Source organism: Mobula birostris, chromosome 12 (assembly GCF_030028105.1).
Source record: "Mobula birostris isolate sMobBir1 chromosome 12, sMobBir1.hap1, whole genome shotgun sequence".
Taxonomy (NCBI): domain Eukaryota; kingdom Metazoa; phylum Chordata; class Chondrichthyes; order Myliobatiformes; family Myliobatidae; genus Mobula; species Mobula birostris.
Window position 1 is genome coordinate 73,575,055 of NC_092381.1, and position 20,858 is coordinate 73,595,912.

The window sequence follows — 20,858 nt, forward strand, 5'->3', positions numbered from 1 at the left end:
TCTTTTGGTTTTAGCTGTCTTTTTGCAGTTGAAGCATTTTAGCTTGCCTGCAGAGGTCTTCACAATAGGGGATCGCAGTAGGTGAAGATATTTGTATACTGATCATTCAGCCAACTTCAGTGATTCTTTGATCACCTTCACAGTTTCTCTTCCTTCTCTGAAAACAATATGTCGAATGTTCAAGCTGCCATTCTTCTGAGAACCTAACTGTATGCCGTTGTGAACTGTGGTCTGTCATCTGCAATTTAGCTGCTCATGTATGGCAAGCTGTCCTTTGACCTATCAAATTGTTGTTGGTGTTCCATAAGATGGAAGCTTTTTGATGCATTTTCCTTTCTGGGGTGAAATAGATTTGACTCAATTTTTAATCAGTAGATATAGACCATTTAAGTTAATACAGATTAAAAATAGATGAAAGAATAAAATAATATGGCATAGATTTCTAAACTCATCTTTTTATTTTAATTTTAGGATTGGTGAAGGAAGAGCTTGTTGGAGTTTGGGAAATGCTTATACTGCATTAGGAGATCACGAACAAGCAGTGCATTTTGCAGAGAAACACTTTGAAATTTCAAGAGAGGTAAACATGAGATGCAGCATACTATAAGGTTGTCACCTAGAAGTCCACCCTGAGCTGGCAACTGTAAGGAGCAGAATATTGGATCAGGGATATTTTGGGAATTCCCAAATCATAGATGATGCAATTAATATTGGTGTTCTTTGGTTTCACATTGGGCACAAGTTTAACTAGAAGAAAAAGTACTAGCTTGTTCTATAACTAAGAGTTATTGGGCATACTTTACTGTTGGTATTTAAACAAAGGGGAAAATAAAGCTATGTAGAAATGCATCCAAATCCTAAACAGAGAAAGCTAAGATGTCAGATACAACACACTCCAGTGTTTCACCTTTCTTCAGTACTAGAAAATTGGAGCACCAAGCGTACAAATGTAACAATTAGCCCAGTCCCAGGGTGTTACTGCAGTGACTATGCACATACACCTTAAACTGTTTCCCCAATGACCTTCCATACATCGCAAAATTACAACTGTGGATTGTTTCATTGTAACAGATATCGGAAAAGCTTGCAAGAGGAAATTGAAAGAGATACAGTAGTTCATGGAAAAAATTCCAAAACCTGGACCAAAATTACACGTTAACACATACAGTATTGTGCAAAAGTCTTAGGCACACTAACTATATATATGTGCCTAATTCTTTTGCACAGTACTGTACCTATCCACCACTTCAGCTGACAACTCATTCCACACTCTCACCACCCTGAGAGTTAAGAAGATCTGCCTCATGTTCTCCAGTAAACATTTCACCTTTAATTCTAGTTCTGATCTCACCCAAACTCAGTGGAAAGAGCCTGTTTCCGCTTGCCCTAACTATACCCCTCATAATTTTGTACACCTCTATCAAATCTCCCTTCTTTTTCCTCGGCTCCATTGAATAAAGTCATAATCTATTCAACCTTTCCCTATAAGTCAGGTCCTCAAGTCCTGGCAACATACTTGTAATGTTTCTCTTTCCTTTAGGTAGGTGACCAAAACTGGCTGCAATACTCCAATTTAGACCTCACCAACATCTTCTACCACTTCAACATCTCAGCTTCTGTATTCAGTACTTTGATTAATGGCCAATGTGCTAAAAGTTCTCTTTATGATCCTATCCTACTGTGATGCCATTTTCAAGGAATTATGGATCTGTATTACCAGATCTGTTCTACTCCACTCCGCAGTGCCCTACTGCTCACTGGTCCTGCCCTGATATGTCTTCCCAAAGTGTAACACCTCACACTGGTCTGCGTTAAATTTCATCTGCCATTTATCAGCCCGTTTTTCCACCTGCTCCAGATCCAGCTGCAAGCTTTGATAGCCTTCCTCACTTTCCACCAAACCCCCAATCTTGGTGTCATCCGCAAATTTGCAGATCCAATCTGCCACAAAATCATTCAGTTTGTTGATATATATGAGATGCAGCAATGGACCCAGCAAATCTCTGATCTCTGTGACACCACTAGTCACAGGCCTGCAGTCAGAGGGGCAACCAAAGACAAGGTCTAATCCAATTTATTACCTCATCCCGAATGTCAAGTGATCGAATCTTCTTGACCATCCTCCCAAGTAGGACCTTATCAAAAGCCTTGCTAAGTCCATGTAAACAACGTCCACTGACTTGCCTTCATGAACTTTCCTGGTAACTTCCTCAAAATTTTATATGATTAGTTAAAACCAATACAATCCATGATTTTACTGCTGTTTTACCTCACTTCTATGGACTCTCTGTTTCATCAGTTAAAACAGATGCAAAAATTCCTTTTAAGATCTTCCCAATTTTCTCGGATCTATGCATAGATGACCACTGATTTTCAAGAGGACCAATTTTGTCCCTTGTTCTCATTTTGCTCTTAATTTATTTGTAGAAGCCCTTGGCATTCTTCTTGCTCTTGTCTGATAGAGAAGCCTCATGCTTTCTTTTATCCATTCTAATTTCCTTCAGTGTTCTCTTGCATTTCTTGTATGTCTCAAGTATCTAATTTTTGTTCCTTGCTGTCTATACCTGTTATGCACATCCTTGAATATGTAATCTGTTCAAATTTCTCTCCCAACAAAGACTGTCCAATTGCTGAGTGTTTCCAATATGTTCCATTGTTATGATGGAATGTTGATTTGCAATAGGTGAGGAGAAGCACAGTTTAGAGCTGGTGCTGTCTCCTTGTGACTGCAAAGGTTTCCTGAGTGCCTTAGTTCAGAAAGATGGAAATATCCATTTGAGCAGGTTGCCTTTTGCTGAGCTTCCTCAGAGATTCTGAAACTACATAGCGATCAAGGAAATGGAGGGTACTCCATCACAATTCTCACTGGTATCTTGTGGATTATGAGGATGTTAAGAGGCAAGCCATTGGCTTCTAGATATCCAGCCACCTACTTTTCCTTGTAGCTATCATTTTTGTGTGGCTGGTCCAGTTGATTTTCTGGTCTATAGTCAATGACTGGATCTTGATGGTGGGGGGAATTTAGTGATGTCAATGCCACTGTCGAGGGTAAATGTTTATTCTCTCTCTTAGTAATGAACATTGCCTGGCATTTCATGGGGTGAATATTACTTGTCAGTTATAATGTTATCTGAATGTTAATAGAGACATGGACTGTTTATTTGCTGGGAAATTATGAAGACAAAATCCACATTTGTGATGTTTGCGATGGATGGAAGGTCACTGATCAGTAATTAAAACCAAATGAGTTATTTGTTCATGTTTTTCAACCAGAATTCCAGTCTTCTGCTTTGTATTCCCAACCTAGTACTGCATACTATCAGGACTGTTGTTTCTCAGAAACATACATATTTCACAAAAGAAATTGTGAGTAAATATGTGAATAATGGAGAATAATAAGTGGGCAAAATCTCTTACTTCCAACATTGTTAAATTACTTGCACAAAAATACAATCTTTAGTTCTTGGGTGTGGGACGAATGTGGTTTTATAAATAGTTATTTTACCTAACACTGTGATATTCTCTGTGTAGCTTTTGAAGTGTAGCTTACAAAATGGAACTACAGCCCCTAAGATTAAATAAAACATGTTTTACTGTCATTGTCTTTTTGCAGGTAGGAGATAAGAGTGGTGAACTCACAGCCCGAATGAATCTTTCAGATCTTCAGTTGGTGTTGGGTGTTAGCTACAGTACAAACAGCTCTTTCTTATCCACAAGTCATGAATTGGACCACAGCTATCAAGGTGAGTACAGAAAAATTCAGTAAAGGAACTCCTGGGATTTCATTTTAACATTGTGCTGTTGTGGGGGGCAGCATTCAGGGCAATCATCAAAGTTGCTTTATGCAAATCTCAGCATATATATTACGCCTGGTAATGGCAATTTTCTGCCCGTCAGCCCTGCAATTTTCCATGTTTCGGTACTTAAATCTACTTATTTCTCTGGGTAAACAACTATTAGTTCTGATATGGAGCATATAGGGCTTGTTTAATTTTCTTAGTTGGAGGCTTTTGTACCCACAAGAACTGATCAATGTTTCTTCATTATTGTATGGTTATTGGTTATATTGCAACAAAGTTCAACAGACCTTGTATCTTTTTAATTGCTTGTTGATTTTCAATGGTTTCTGTACAAGGACACTCAGGAGGCTCCTGAACACTAACAGCTTTTCAATCTCTCACCTGTACACTACATTTCATTTTTTTCTACCGAAGTAGAAGCCCTCTCATTTTCACATTATATTTTCATCTACTATATTCTTGCCTATTCGTACAGTTTGTTTATTTCCACTTAGTCATCTAACTTCTTATCACCCATATTCCAGTCAGTTTTGTATCATCAATACAATTAATTTCTTCATTCCAAACCATTGATAGAGAGATTGCATAATTAGATACAACTTCAATCCCTGAAAATTACATATTTTTTCTGACTGCTCTCTGTCTGTTAACCAATTTTCAGTCCATGCTGGTATACAATTTCTAGTCCTATGTGCCCTAATTTTATTCCCTTTTGTATAGTACCTTATCTGATTGTTGCTACCTACGAAAGATCTGCCAAGCATGATTTTCCTTTTTGCCCAATCCTATCAGTAATTTCCAAATGCCCTGTAACCTCCAGCTGATGGTGTCACACTAACTGGTCTGTGGTTCCCATTTTCTTTCCCTGGTGTTTATGAATGGAAGGTAGGAAATGTAATTCTCATCTTTCTAATAGTAACTCAGACATCCCACCTCTCCCGGAAGTTCCGGGAGTCTCCCGCATATTGATAGTGGCTCCATGACGCCCGGAAATTATATACAATATCCTGCAAATTGATTTTTTTGAGAGGGAGAGCGAGCATCCTGATTGTTCTCTCTTCGTGCTAAGTAGACCTATCAGTTTTCTCTGTGGGCGGACTCTACAGTCGACCTCAAAAATAATGACAGTGTTGCTCGCTGCACTGTTTGCAACAGTGACTTTTCTATTGCCCATGGTGGGTTAAAATGTAGAAGACATGTTGAGGTGAGTTTAACAGGTGTCATTCGTTCATTAGCGTAGCTAACGTTATTTAAACTAGCTGGCTAGCTGCTAAGGAGCTCTCTATTGATGTCCTACGTGACGATGCCAAACTCCCTGTAAACTTGCTTAAAGTTGTAATAGAATTAACATGATAATATAATATAATATAATATATGTACATATTTTAATGTCATATTTTCTGCATATACCCAACGGTTTACAGATTAGACAAAATCACTAAACAAAGTATTACATACACCCTTGGAGGTCGGCGGGGGGGAGGTGGGCAGGGTTGGATATGGGGTCGCGGGAGGCGGGGCTGCTACCTCCCTGAAATGAGTTTTTGTAGGGTGGGCTGTCTGGTAACTGGTAGAGAATTGCTGTAATTTTGGAAATTTGACACCAGTGCACCCAAAGCCAACTCTTTCAGATACTGGATTGAGGAAATGATTACTTTCTCTTCCCATTTTTATTTTTATTTCTACATTTTTCTCTCCTTGGCTCCTCGCTTGCACTTGATTTCTTGGTTTCATTGTTTCTATAGGTCTTGTGTTTTTCCAAACTGTCATAGCTTAATTTGCACCCCGACTGCTACTTTAAAACTAGCATTATTACTAATCATTTCTCTTAATACCAGATTAACGTTTTCTCATTCAATAATTCTAGATTACAATAGCATGTTTCCTCATTGTTTTCTCAATTGTATTGCACATAATCCTTAAATTGTCCTCCACACCATCATTGCTAACTTTGTTTGCTCTGTAGGTAAATTAAAATCTCCCATGATTATACTTACACATGCCTCTAACTTCTTGACATTGATCAGCTTTTCTGGCTGTTTACACATACCATTTACTGCTACAGATGAATACTGCAGAAAAAACTAAACCAATAAATGTTTAAAAGACCATCAGTTCTCCAAAGACCACATTCCATAAACATTATGGTCAGTGGGCAATGCATACTGTGCTTGAACTTTCTGTGCCTTGGTAGGACCCACCCATGAGGCACGAAGATGTTGGATGGCTTCTGTCTGTGCTTCCTTGCCAGCTAACAGTGAGATTGTGGATGGACCAACGAGTGAATGTGGATATCTCCTCCAGGGTGGAAATGATGCATTCCTGGCCTGAGCAGTCACCTGCAATAATTGCAAAGTGAATTGCTTCATGATCCTTGCAGTCTGTTGCAATCAGTCAGGCCATCCTGACAACTTGCCAGCTATTGGTGCATCCTACCGGTTCAGATGACGGGTCTCAGCCCAAAACGTCGATTGTTTACCCTTCCCTGTTGATGCTGCCTGCGTGGCCAGCATTTTGTGTGTTGCTTTGTCTTTGAAAGTTTTCCTGCCAGATAATTCTGTGGTATTCTGATGTGCAGGCTTCCCTCCTTTTTGCCAAGATGGCACCCCAGATTTCCTAACACTCCTGTGGCCTTATGTCTTTTACTGTGGCTCTTGTCTCACAAGCCTACTTGTACCCTCATGGTGTTAGTATCGGAAGTGGAGCTTGGTGGTGTCAGTTGCAGTAATGCATCATGTGCATTTTCCACATAATCAGTCTCTGGCTTCTTCTGTCACTACTACTGCTGTCACTACTTCTATCACTACTACTGCTGTCACTACTTCTATCACTACTACTGCTGTCACTACTACTTCTATCACTACTACTGCTGCATTGACAATTGAGCTGCCAATGGGATGCAACTTGTAATCTTTCAGGATATCTCTCAATTAAAAAAGGGTAGTGGTGAACAAATTAGCTCTGGTGGTGGTCATAAAATGGACATGTTCAATTAACATACTTAATAGATCATTCAGATAGGCAGCAGAAGAATATGAAAGACTGTGTATATAGACAGCTGTTATCATTAGTGTCACCCCCTGGTTAAAATATTCAAGAGTGAAAACAGAACCAAAGAAGGTAACTTTGTTCTTTGCAGGAGCTCGACCAAGATTGGGCCGTCGGCAGAGTATGGAGAAAATGGAACTTATGAAGTTAACACCAGAAAAGGTATGGGTATTGGTAGTTCTAGAAATAATTATGCCAATTGTAATATTTCATAAGCCAATAAAAGGAAACATTGATGGAGAAGATTTCAAGGACGTTTTAGAAAAATGGAAAGGCTTGATGCCCAAACATTGAGGTGACACACCTTCAGCAGTGGAGCAAAGATAAACTGGATCCATAAAGACCTGAATTATTGGACAACTGGAGTAGCACAGTAGTATAGCTGGTGCTGGAAACCTGGCTTCAACCCAGACTTTGGATGCTTTTTGTGTGAAGCTTGCACTTTCTTCCTTTGTTGGCATGAGTTTCTACTGAGTGCTCTGGTTTCTTCCTAGATCCCAATAACATGGGATGATAAGTTGATTGGCTACTGTAAATTGCCAAAAATGTGTAAGCTAATATAAAAGATGTTGATCAGAATTCAGGGAAAAGAAAATTTAAAAAAACGTAGGACAGGTTTAAATGGGTGATTGATAGTGGAATTAGCATTTGAGTTGCATTGAGATTATGGATAAATGTTTCAACGTTTTGGAGATTTGAAGACCATTTGACATAAATAATGAGACAAATATACCAAATAAGGAATTCAAAGAATATTAAGTTTATGAAGCAGTAGCATAAATACAAAATCTGAAATTTATATGAAGGTGAAAAGAATAAAATGGTATGCTGTTAAGTTTATTGAAGAGCAATGATGAGGGTAGAGTGGAGCTCATGTAGACGAGCTAGCCAAAAAGGGCTCTTTTCTATATTGTGGATTTGATTTCTGGGTATCAAGTAATTTTTCACTCTTTTGCATAAATGTTACTTTGGTACTGTGTAGAAACTTAATGTAAAACTACAACAAAATAGTATTTCCTCTCACTGAAGATACATCTTTCCATCATAGCCTTTGCACACTGAATTTAACATTTATTTACCATGGAAGTACTTACACTTCCATCATAGTTATTTCATTTCGTATGCTGTAAAAATTGTACTTGAATAGCTTTTTGTGAATGAGAAATCTGATTCTGGAATAAGATGGTTATTGGATTTCAGTATTTCTTAGGTAAAATAGACACCAGTGTTTTGGATTGCTGTTACTTGTTGCTGGCCAGATGCTTATGGGTGCAACTTATGGATGTGTTCTACATTATTTTCACCATTACTGTGCCATCCTTGTGCCCATACTAATCTTGTAGAGATGTGAGAGTCCAATTGCCTTGGAGTTTCTAATCCTATGTAGTAAGACAACAGGAGTGACCTAGACTTGCAGTGGAGTGTTCTGTTCAGAGTCCCAGTTATGGCCAACAATTTTGGATTAGGCAAGATTAAATTCAATTGGTGTTTTGTCACTCTGAACATTGCCTAAATGAAACATGTTGCATTTATTTCCCTTGAGATTTAGAACTAACCAGGAAACTGAAATTCCAGTGATAAATAAATCAGTAGGCAAGTAAACTGAATGAAAGCACTTAAGAAAACAAGCGATGTATGTTTAGTTGCCTTAAAATAGAAGGTCAATTTGAATAAAACTACATCAATGAGCAGAGCATATTCTAAAAATAAAAATAAGGGTGATGAGGGGGAAGTGAAAATGTTGATGTATCTTTGCTTAAGTGGGAAAGGGCTTTGATGCTGGGAGTTAACAGTCTCTTCAGAATGCCAAATGGACTGGGAAGTTTTCTTTGGTAGAGATGCTTGAATTTCTCAAATTGTTTGGAACATGAGTTGTGGAAGCTGAAAGGGAGTGAAGTTATATTTTGGAAGTGCAAAGGAATGAAGGCAGACGTGTGCAAAATGGGACATATTAACCATTCTGGAAAATTCTCAGATGCTATGCAATGTACTGAAGTTTAAGATGTTTTCAGTAGGTCTAACTGGAAAGTAACAAGTAATTTCAATGCAATGAAATGAAGTCTTGCTTCCTCTTTGTCAGAGGGATCTGTTTTAGCATCTTCCCTAACAGAGTGGGGTTAAAAAGATGCTCTTTAAAACACAACTACGTCCAACTCATCTTGTATTCCACTGACTAGCAACTAATTTTTTTGAGATTTTATGTGCTAGTCTTGTAATACTGATGAACTTATTTTTGTCTAGGTTCAGAATTGGAAGAGTGAAATTCTCATGAAACAGAAACCTGCCCTTTGGAAACCATCGACTAAGTTGTTGTTTATAAACCGATTCAGGGGAAAAAAGCATAAAAGTAACAATTCATCTGCAAAAGCTTTAAAAGATGCCAGTAATTCTGTGGTCTTAAATGATGCTCAAGTCCATACTCCAAAAAAGGTAAGCTAATTTAAGAAATTTGGTTTTCTGTTTATAGCTTCTGTGTTTGCACCATTATGCCATGTTTTGGTTTGCTAAATGATGTGGAATATACAGATTTTATATTTTGTTTGTTTTGAATTCTCTGTACCAACTTCATTCCCTGGATTATTTCTGTATCATCTTGAGTCATTCACGAAGAAAACCAACCTAGAACATCTGTAGTATAAGCAAAATTACTTAATTTTATTGATGCTGAATTAAATGGATGAGTTGTTCCAAAGGGTCATGCAAATCACAAGATATTTATTTGAATGAAATATTTAATATTATTCCAGCCAAACAACACTTCTCCTGAAGAGAATAGCTTGAATAGGTAGTAATTTTGGAGGTGTATATATGGCTGAGGAAGGGGCTGAGAGGAGACAAGGAAAAGAAAGGAGCCCGACTACATAAGTGGTGCCTTACGACTTTATTATAGAAGGATGTGTGGAAGCAAATAGAAGTACTTTTTCCCCAGCTAAAATGTAGTTCCAAAACAGTGTATTTAAGTCTTTGAATATTTTAACAATATTTAGCTTGTGAAGGAATTTGGTCTGTCAATCAACCTGAAAAAGACAAATGTCTTGGGACAAGACATGAAGGCACTACCAATCATTACCATTGATAACGGTAAACTGGATGTTGTTCATCAGTTTGCATACCTGGGGTCCACCATCAGTGACAACCTCCCTTTGGAGGCAGAAATTGGCAAGTGCGTTGGGAAGGCTGCAGCAACTCTTGCCTCAATTGCCTCAACAATAGGTGTATGGGAGAACTCCAGACTCTCAGTCAAAACAAAGATGGCTGTAGGTAATGCTTGTGTCACCAGTACACTGCTGTACGGCAGTGAGACCTAGACAACATATACTAAGCATGAAAGAAGGCTTAACACCTTCCATTTAAGGTGTCGTCTTTGTATCTTATGCACTTCCTGGAGAGAACGAGTACCAAATGCTGAAGTTCTCTCTTATACTGGCCTCCCTACTGTGTACACCTGCGTAGACTGTGTTGGCTGGGCCATGTTTGCTGCATGCAGGATGGCTGCATCCCAAAGACATCCTCGACAGTGAGCTGGCTCCAGGTAAGAGAACTGCTGGCTGCCTGCAACTGCGCTACAATGTCATCTGCAAGCAGGACATGAAGCCACTGGACATCAACACTGAGTTCTGGGAGGAACTTGCAGCCCACTGCACCAAATAGAGAAAGCAGCAGCCTAAAACGACACCTTAAGTCAGGTGTGGAAAACAGCAGAAGACAAATGGGCCCATAGAAAGGAACACTGCATCTCCTGCAGAGCCCAGATCACATAAAGATGCAACTTTTGCATCAGAGACTGCCACCTACGCATTATTCTTGCCAGCCATCACCAACAACATAGATAGCTAGGATGCAACATCCACGGACAACCTCGATCAAGGGAGGGGCACTCACTTGTTACATTACAATGTAACAGAGAACAAGTGATGCAATTTAGACTGGATATAAAGTTGAAGTCTAAGCCAGGATGTTAAGTTCACCTTTTTAGGTATTGCATTCCAACTCATAACTTCTTGTGTAAGAAAAAAAAAATTACCTTTTGACTGCTTTGGGTTCTTTTGCCATTTGTAGAAATTTAGGCATTTTGTTTTTCTCTACATTTGTGGTATAACAGAGCACTTGGATTTTTATGATTTATTACCAGGCCAATATTGGATAGAATATTCACTCTATTAATGTTTCAAATAACTATCCCCATTTCAGAATTGGTTCAAGGGAAGTGAAATGATTTTTTTTGCATATCTGTGTAGTATTGTTGAATGTTAGAATGAGATTGAGCATAGTTTGTGATACTTATTTTCAGAAAATCAATTCAGATTTAATGGGAGATGAAGGCTTCTTTGACTTGCTGAGTCAGTTCCAGAGTAATCGTATGGATGACCAGCGATGTTCATTCACAGGAAATCAGAGTTGTGCGGCGAAGGTTTTACCTGTCACATCCACACCACCAAAACCCTTGGGTGAGTGTGCTTTAGACCTTTCATGACATTATACCTGAATTAAGTTCCATGATTTTCCACAGATGCTTTTTCCTATTGGCATGGGGAAATTTAGCTCACTGAATGTTTTTTGTATATTTACTTTCCTTGCACTTCTGCCCAATTTGGTTGAAGGGAATCTTTAGCACAAACTTTATTGTATCTGATTTTCGTATGAAGTTATTCCTTCTTTGGCAGATTGAATGACAACTACATTTCCTTCAGAATAAATGAAGGGGGATACCTGAAATGAAGAAAATAATGTTGAATAGTTAAAATAATGTAATATCAAGATTTCTTAAGGCAGTCATTACTCATTAATGAAATTGGAGCAATGTCCTGCATAGTTGAGGAACATGTGGATATGCTGTCTCATGAACAGCCAGTGGCGGATATTAATTCAGTAGAAGAATCATGTATTAGGTTTCATTAGTTGGGATTTTGTCCCAAATTTCAGTAACTGCACACATTGCAACGTAAAGTGGTGGTGCATCTACTGCTGTCATCCTTGTGCAAGTGACATGTTGAGAAATGCACATGCAGCAAAATCCTCTCTGCATGGTATTTGTTTACTTTTCAGGTGCTCAACCTCAACAACACACCTGCACACTCTAATATTTCTTGTGTTGTCAACTTGCATCCAGTTGATCCGCAGCAGGTGCATTAGAATGAGCGTTCTGTTCCCTACTAGAGGAATGGAAACACAACAATCTAATTAACAGAAGTTTAGTGTGAGGTGCTTTTTAAAATAAGGAGATACGTTTTCAGATAATAGGGAATTCTGACAAGTAGTTTTAACTCGACTGAGACTGATAGATTTTGACTCAATCTTGTTGAATAAAACCTTTAAAAAGGAAGATCACTTTGAAGATGCAGAGGTCAATATTAAATGGTAAGTATTTCATTTACAGCAAAATACCAATTATCTAGCAACCTCAAAACCTTGGGGTTGGACTGACAGATTTTCCAAACTAGTCATTGAGTGATGTAACTGCTATTAATACTCCAACACACTAAATTCACTTTAAACTGTTACAAGAATCATTCCCTCTAATAATGATCAGGGAGACAGAGAGAGAGAATCTGTAATTACTGATAAATACCTTTATTATCCCATGGAAGAACACATGAACTTACACAACCAATACCTGTATGCACACCTACTAAGTTCTTGTGATCTTCCATGAACAGTCAAAAAACAGAAAAGATAATTCCATTCCCTGTAGTTCAGTTTTATATCTTCTTGTGTCCATGGGACACCTCACATTCACAAAAGTTGTTCTCCTATAGAGTTACCGCTGCCAGCACACTTGAAGCATCTGATTCATATTCATTTCTTACCAATTCAAACATTGCATTCCAGTGTCATTGGCTGTGGGTCACATGTCTGACCTTTAACACCTTTTTATTGGCTCCGCTGCAGGCCAGCATCCATTTATTGCCCTCTTCCCAGCAAGAGACAATCCATAATTTATGGCTCTTTGTTCTCAATCAGCCACCAGCTTGAATCACGTAGACCAGCATTCACAAACCTGGATGTTATATCCAACCAAAGAACACCTCACAAATAACTTATTTGGAAATGATATCTAGTTCAGCAGGTTACCTGAGGCATCATTTTGTCGACTTTAAAACCACTGATCAAGTCAAGCGACTTTTGCTCAAAATAGATAACTTTTCATAAAATGGCAGCCTCTCTCTCCTCCCTTATGGCAAGAACAAAGGTAATTGGTCCATCTTCTTCCATTGTCTTTGATTCATTTGAATTCACTGATTGCAGACTGTAGTTCTTTCTGGTCAACAAGATGCCACACAGTAATGAAATAAATTTTCCAGTGAACCTGCCATATTTAAAGGGAACATGTGAAAACAGAGTGGTGAAATTGTCTCAGTAAGTTTAAAGGGAGCAGAGAAAATAGCCTTTGGTGAGCTGAGTGCTGAACATATGGATTAACTAACACTGGAAAAGCAGATTATTGGAGTTTTCCAGTAATTTCCTTGAATTTAAAGCATTTCTACATTGAAATTGTTTATTAAAACTGCATAGATTTACTACATATCACATTTGTTCACTAGCAGAACTGTTCTTGCTTGATTCAGACACAGTAACCTTTAAATACTAACTTCGAAACCCAGCAGAAAGTTGTTTATTGAGATACGTTCAGTAATTTTTATGCTGAGCTATTTTCTCTAATTTCAGCTCACTCCAAATCAGTGGTCTCACCACAGACCGAGTTTATGGACCGGCTTGCTAGTTCCCAGAGCCGTCGATTAGATAATCAACGTGCAAGCACTGGCAATCTTCCGGGCTTGCGACTGAGCAGGTATAATAACCACACTATTCACAGTCAGCTGATCAGTGGTGACAGCATGGAACCAGATGATCCTTTCTTTGACATGCTACTAAAATGTCAAGTAAGTCTTTAGTTTTACTAAGTGTTTCACTTTTAATCAGCAAGAGTTCATGTCATTTCTGAATATAGATTTCTCTGACAATTTCTGGTCAAGTTTAATGGATGTAGAATGAGAATACACCAAATGATTAAATCAAAGAGCAGGGGGTTTTTAGAGTGAAATAGTTCTAACAGGATTGTAATTTTAATTACAACATTTGTAATTAAAAGTGACTGAAATAAAAATTGTATGACCGTGTCAGAATACTTCTGACAAGTGTTACAGAGTCATAGAATTGTATAGCCTTCAGCCCATCATCTCTCTGCAACCTTTACATCTCATCTACACTAATATCATATGTCTGCTTTGGGACTGTATCCTCCCTAAGCCTTGTATACCTAAATATCTAAATGCTTCTGAAACATAGTAATTGTTTCTGATTCCACCACCTCACCTTTGGTACTGTGCTCCAGATTTCAGCTTGTGTCAGTAAAAAGCAACTTGCCCCACAGATTTCCTTTAAATCTCCTGTTTTTCACCTTAAAATTATGCTCCACACATAAAAGTTGCTGGTGAACGCAGCAGGCTAGGCAGCATCTATTGGAAGAGGTACAGTCGCCGTTTCGGGCCGAGACCCTTTATCAGGACTAACTGAAAGAAGAGCTAGTAAGAGATTATGCATAGTAACATTATGCTGTCTTGTTTCTGATACCTCTAGCATGGAAAAAGGTTTTGACTATCTACCAATCACTTCTTACAAGCGTATAAAATCTCAGTCAGAAAAAGTTGTAACATAACAGCCCAACTCTGTCCTGATCTATGAAGGCAAGCATGCCATTTGCCACCTTCACCACCCTGTCTTCTGGGGAACTATGGTTTAGACCCCAAGGTTCCTCAGTTTGACAACATTCCTTAGTGTCCTGTCCCTATCTGATTTTGCACAATGCATCAACTTGTGCCATTTGGGATTAAATCCCACCTCCCAAAAGCAAATATAGGGATGGGCAATAAATGTAAATGGAAATACAAGGCAGAATCATAAAGGCTCCCTTATGTGCCAAAATGGTCTATGCAGCTTTGTTGAGCAATTCAGACCACCTTAATTCCTTATTTGCTGCAAATTGTTGTCTTTTAATGTATTAATGCTTATCCAGTTCCCTTTCATGAGTATAGTTGACCATTACCTCACTGCTCTTTACAGGCAATAATGTTTGATTCATATTCACTTTGCATTTTAATTAAAACAACTTATTCCTCACATTGTTTCTCTATATTTTGTCCATCACTTTAAATGCATTTCCTAGTCCACAAATCATTCATAGATAACATTTGCATCTTTTCCAGGATATTAAAATCCTTCCTAAACTGTGGGGACTAGTACTGTATTCAGTACATCTAAATGGCTTAACTAGCATGTTGAACCTTCATGAAATAATCTGCCTGCTTTTGTATTCTATGCTTTCATTTATGAGACCTAAGTTCCAACATGTTCACTTACCTTTCTAAGCTTACGGACAACCCCTTTAGAACTATAAAATCTGTGTAACCACTTTAGACTTTATTAAATTTAATTTTTCACATGCCATGCTGCTATTTTGCAATCCTTTACTATTGTCATTTCTTTCTGCACAAATATAGGTCTTGTCAGCAAATTGATAACCTGTGATTTGAGAATGTGTGAAAAATCAATAGTATTAGCACTATTACCACTTTTTACCATTCTCTAGTTTAATCAAAAATTTGCCACAACATTGTTCTTAAACAAATTATTTTTGATGCCATGGGCCCTAACTTGCTCATCAGCCATTTATGGAACTCTAGCTTTTCTAAAGCATAGATAATACCTGTTACATTCTTCTTGGTAATTTTGTCAGTTAATTTACAATATTCAAATTGGGTTGGTCAAATGCTGTTTGTCAGCTTAATGTAAAACCTGCAAATACGTATATATTTTATTTTTTTCTTGTTATTTCCCTTGCATTGAGCTTAAACGGACTGATCTTTATAGTTGTTGGATGTTACAGTACTTTTCTGGATATTCTTCTGGAAACTTCACACTGTCCAGAGAAGGCATATACTTTTGTGATCTCTACCCCAGTTCCATTGCAGCTCCCTTCCATTAACCTTTTCCTGTATTTCCATCTTTTCTACCACACCTGATTGTTATTATTTTTTTGCGGCATCAGTACACTGCCAATCTTCCCAGTTCTCTTATTCTGTCTGTAGGGACTTTTTTGGGTTCCCTTTTATGTTAATTGACATCCTAGTTCAATTTGCTCTTAATGCATCTCCCCCCCCCCGCCCCCCGCCTCAGACTGTGATATTCAGCCTACTCTCCAACACCTTTGCTCCTTAGTTAAACCAGTTTCTGATCCTTGCTGCTAAGGGCCTTGACAGAGTTGTGGAAAGTTTTGTTTAAATGGTAGAAAATGATCAGCTAGGGAGCACTGACTTTGGTTCTGTATTTTTTCCCTTTGTAGGATTATACCTACCCTATACCTGAAGTAACTTTTCTTTAAATTATAACCATATAACAATTACGGCACGGAAGCCGACAAATCCAGGGCAAGCATTAAAAAGGGCCACTTTTCAGCATAATTGTATAAGGGCTAAGAGAGTTGTAAAAGAGCGCCTGAAGGCTTTGTGTGTCAATGCAAGGAGCATTCGTAATAAGGTGGATGAATTGAAAGTGCAGATTGTTATTAATGATTATGATATAGTTGGGATCACAGAGACATGGCTCCAGGGTGACCAGGGATGGGAGCTCAACGTTCAGGGATATTCAATATTCAGGAGGGATAGACATGAAGGAAGGGGAGGTGGGGTGGCGTTGCTGGTTAAAGAAGAGATTAACGCAATAGAAAGGAAAGACATAAGCCGGGAAGATGTGGAATCGATATGGGTAGAGCTGCGTAACACTAAGGGGCAGAAGACGCTGGTGGGAGTTGTGTACAGGCCACCTAACAGTAGTAGTGAGGTTGGAGATGGTATTAAACAGGAAATTAGAAATGTGTGCAATAAAGGAACAGCAGTTATAATGGGTGACTTCAATCTACATGTAGATTGGGTGAACCAAATTGGTAAAGGTGCTGAGGAAGAGGATTTCTTGGAATGTATGCGGGATGGTTTTTTGAACCAACATGTCGAGGAACCAACCAGAGAGCAGGCTATTCTGGACTGGGTTTTGAGCAATGAGGAAGGGTTAATTAGCAATCTTGTCGTGAGAGGTCCCTTGGGTAAGAGTGACCATAATATGGTGGAATTCTTCATTAAGATGGAGAGTGACATAGTTAATTCAGAAACAAAGTTTCTGAACTTAAAGAGGGGTAACTTTGAAGGTATGAGACGTGAATTAGCTAAGATAGACTGGCAAATGACACTTAAAGGATTGACGGTGGATATGCAATGGCAAGCATTTAAAGGTTGCATGGATGAACTGCAACAAATGTTCATCCCAGTTTGGCAAAAGAATAAATCAAGGAAGGTAGTGCACCCGTGGCTGACAAGAGAAATTAGGGATAATATCAATTCCAAAGAAGAAGCATACAAATTAGCCAGAGAAAGTGGCTCACCTGAGGACTGGGAGAAATTCAGATTTCAGCAGAGGAGGATAAAGGGCTTAATTAGGAAGGGGAAAAAAGATTATGAGAGAAAACTGGCAGGCAACATAAAAACGGACTGTAAAAGCTTTTATAGATACGTAAAAAGGAAAAGACTGGTAAAGACAAATGTAGGTCCCCTGCAGGCAGAAACAGGTGAATTGATTATGGGGAGCAAGGACATGGCAGACCAATTGAATAATTACTTTGGTTCTGTCTTCACTAAGGAGGACATAAATAATCTTCCAGAAATAGTAGGGGACAGAGGGTCCAGTGAGATGGAGGAACTGAGCGAAATACATGTTAGTAGGGAAGTGGTGTTAGGTAAATTGAAGGGATTGAAGGCAGATAAATCCCCAGGGCCAGATGGTCTGCATCCCAGGGTGCTTAAGGAAGTAGCTCAAGAAATAGTGGATGCATTAGTGATAATTTTTCAAAACTCGTTAGATTCTGGACTAGTTCCTGAGGATTGGAGGGTGGCTAATGTAACTCCACTTTTTAAAAAAGGAGGGAGAGAGAAACCGAGGAATTATAGACCGGTTAGCCTAACGTCGGTAGTGGGGAAACTGCTGGAGTCAGTTATCAAGGATGTGATAACAGCACATTTGGAAAGCGGTGAAATAATCGGACAAAGTCAGCATGGATTTGTGAAAGGAAAATCATGTCTGACAAATCTCATAGAATTTTTTGAGGATGTAACTAGTAGAGTGGATAGGGGAGAACCAGTGGATGTGGTATATTTGGATTTTCAGAAGGCTTTTGACAAGGTCCCACACAGGAGATTAGTGTGCAAACTTAAAGCACACGGTATTGCGGGTAAGGTATTGGTGTGGGTGGAGAGTTGGTTAGCAGACAGGAAGCAAAGAGTGGGAATAAACAGGACCTTTTCAGAATGGCAGGCGGTGACTAGTGGGGTACCGCAAGGCTCAGTGCTGGGACCCCAGTTGTTTACAATATATATTAATGACTTGGATGAGGGAATTAAATGCAGCATCTCCAAGTTTGCGGATGACACGAAGCTGGGTGGCAGTGTTAGCTGTGAGGAGGATGCTAAGAGGATGCAGGGTGACTTGGATAGGTTGGGTGAGTGGGCAAATTCATGGCAGATGCAATTTAATGTGGATAAATGTGAAGTTATCCACTTTGGTGGCAAAAATAGGAAAACAGATTATTATCTGAATGGTGGCCGATTAGGAAAAGGGGAGGTGCAACGTGACCTGGGTGTCATTATACACCAGTCATTGAAAGTGGGCATGCAGGTACAGCAGGCGGTGAAAAAGGCGAATGGTATGCTGGCATTTATAGCGAGAGGATTTGAGTACAGGAGCAGGGAGGTACTACTGCAGTTGTACAAGGCCTTGGTGAGACCACACCTGGAGTATTGTGTGCAGTTTTGGTCCCCTAATCTGAGGAAAGACATCCTTGCCATAGAGGGAGTACAGAGAAGGTTCACCAGATTGATTCCTGGGATGGCAGGACTTTCATATGAAGAAAGACTGGATGAACTGGGCTTGTACTCGTTGGAATTTAGAAGATTGAGGGGGGATCTGATTGAAACGTATAAGATCCTAAAGGGATTGGACAGGCTAGATGCAGGAAGATTGTTCCCGATGTTGGGGAAGTCCAGAACGAGGGGTCACAGTTTGAGGATAGAGGGGAAGCCTTTTTGGACCGAGATTAGGAAAAACTTCTTCACACAGAGAGTGGTGAATCTGTGGAATTCTCTGCCACAGGAAACAGTTGAGGCCAGTTCATTGGCTATATTTGAGAGGGAGTTAGATATGGCCCTTGTGGCTACGGGGGTCAGGGGGTATGGAGGGAAGGCTGGGGCGGTGTTCTGAGTTGGATGATCAGCCATGATCATAATAAATGGCGGTGCAGGCTCGAAGGGCCGAATGGCCTACTCCTGCACCTGTTATCTATGTTTCTATGTTTCTATCTCGGCCCTTCTTGTCCGTGCCGAACGTTTACTCTCACCTAGTCCCACCAACCTGCACTCAGCCCATAACCCTCCATTCCTTTCCTGTCCATATAGCTATCCAATTTAACTTTAAATGACAACATCGAATCTGCCTCAACCACTTGGGCTGGAAGCTCGTTCCACACAGCTACCACTCTCTGAGTAAAGAAGTTCACCCTCATGTTACCCCTAAACTTTTGCCCTTTAACTCTCAACTCATATCCTCTTGTTTCAATCTCCCCTACTCTCAATTGAAAAAGCCGATCCACGTCAACTCTATCAATCCCCCTCATAATTTTAAATACCTCTATCAAGTCCCCCCTCAACCTTCTACGCTCCAAAGAATAAAGACCCAACTTGTTCAACCTTTCTCTGTAACTTGGGTGATGAAATGCAGGTAACATTCTAGTAAATCTTCTCCGTACTCTCTCTATTTTGTTGACATCTTTCCTATAATTCGGTGACCAGAACTGTACACAATACTCCAAATTTGGCCTACCAATGCCTTGTACAATTTCAACATTACATCCCAACTCCTGTACTCAATGCTCTGATTTATAAAGGCCAGCATACCAAAAGCTTCTTCACTACCCTATTCACATGAGATTCCACCTTCAGGGAACTATGCATCATTATTCCTAGATCCCTCTGTTCTACTGCATTCTTCAGTGCCCAACCATTTACTATGTATGTCCTATTTTGATTAGTCCTACCAAAATGTAGCACCTCACACTTATCAGCATTAAACTCCTTCTGCCATCTTTCAGCCCACTCTTCTAACTGGCCTAAATCTCTCTGCAAGCTTTGAAAACCTACTTCATTATCCACAACTCCACCTATCTTAGTATATGGTTCTGAAAATTTCCATACTTGACTGTGTTGGTGTCAACTTGGCATTTGCTTTGGAAAAAACATCATTATTCTTTAAGTGGTAACTTCAAGTGGTAGCAGAAAAACACAGGCTAAAATTGTCCATTGCCCTGTCTGTGCACAGAAGGAGCAAATGCAAAGGGCTCCACATGTCATATGGTGGTATCACACAGGATAGAACACAAAGGCGAAGAAGAGTATGAGATTACTCTGGTTTCATAAAGAACTCTAGCTTTCCTCAAGAGTCTCATTATAACAGGATATTGACAGGATGCAGAGTTGGGCTGAGAAGTGGCAGATGGAATTCAATTTGGAAAGTGTTTGAAAGATCGAACTTGAAATTAAGAGTACATGATTAATGGCAGGATTACTATCGAGGAACGTGTTTGTAGACCGGATATTGAACTTTTTACTGTTGGACTTCGGCCATATTCCACTGAGATACAACACTGGGCAGCACGGAAGGTCGTTCCTGCCTGTGGCCATCAAACTTGCAGCTCTTCTCGTGGAGGGTCAGACACCCTGAGCCAATAGACTGGTCCTGGACTTACTTTCCATCTGGAATAGTTTACATTTGTTGTTTGATTGTTTGTGGGTTTTGTATTGCTATATTTATGCTCTATTCTTGGTTGGTGCAGCTGTAACGAAACCCAATTTCCCCCGAGATCAATAAAGTATATCTATCTATCTTAGTAGTGTGGAGGAATAGAGGGGTTTTGAT

At 39.3% G+C, this 20,858-nt stretch overlaps 1 protein-coding gene across 4 annotated transcripts in view; it reads left to right on the forward strand.

Moving 5' to 3' along the window:
- Nucleotides 1-20,858, forward strand: part of gpsm2 (G protein signaling modulator 2) — a 74,271-nt gene that overhangs the window by 49,047 nt on the left and 4,366 nt on the right. For all 4 annotated transcript variants that reach the window (XM_072274134.1, XM_072274135.1, XM_072274133.1 and 1 more), the window contains 6 exons: nucleotides 472-580; nucleotides 3,614-3,743; nucleotides 6,940-7,010; nucleotides 9,090-9,278; nucleotides 11,140-11,296; nucleotides 13,515-13,729. In XM_072274134.1, coding sequence (XP_072130235.1) covers nucleotides 472-580; nucleotides 3,614-3,743; nucleotides 6,940-7,010; nucleotides 9,090-9,278; nucleotides 11,140-11,296; nucleotides 13,515-13,729 — 871 coding nt within the window. The remainder of the gene's footprint in view (nucleotides 1-471; nucleotides 581-3,613; nucleotides 3,744-6,939; nucleotides 7,011-9,089; nucleotides 9,279-11,139; nucleotides 11,297-13,514; nucleotides 13,730-20,858) is intronic.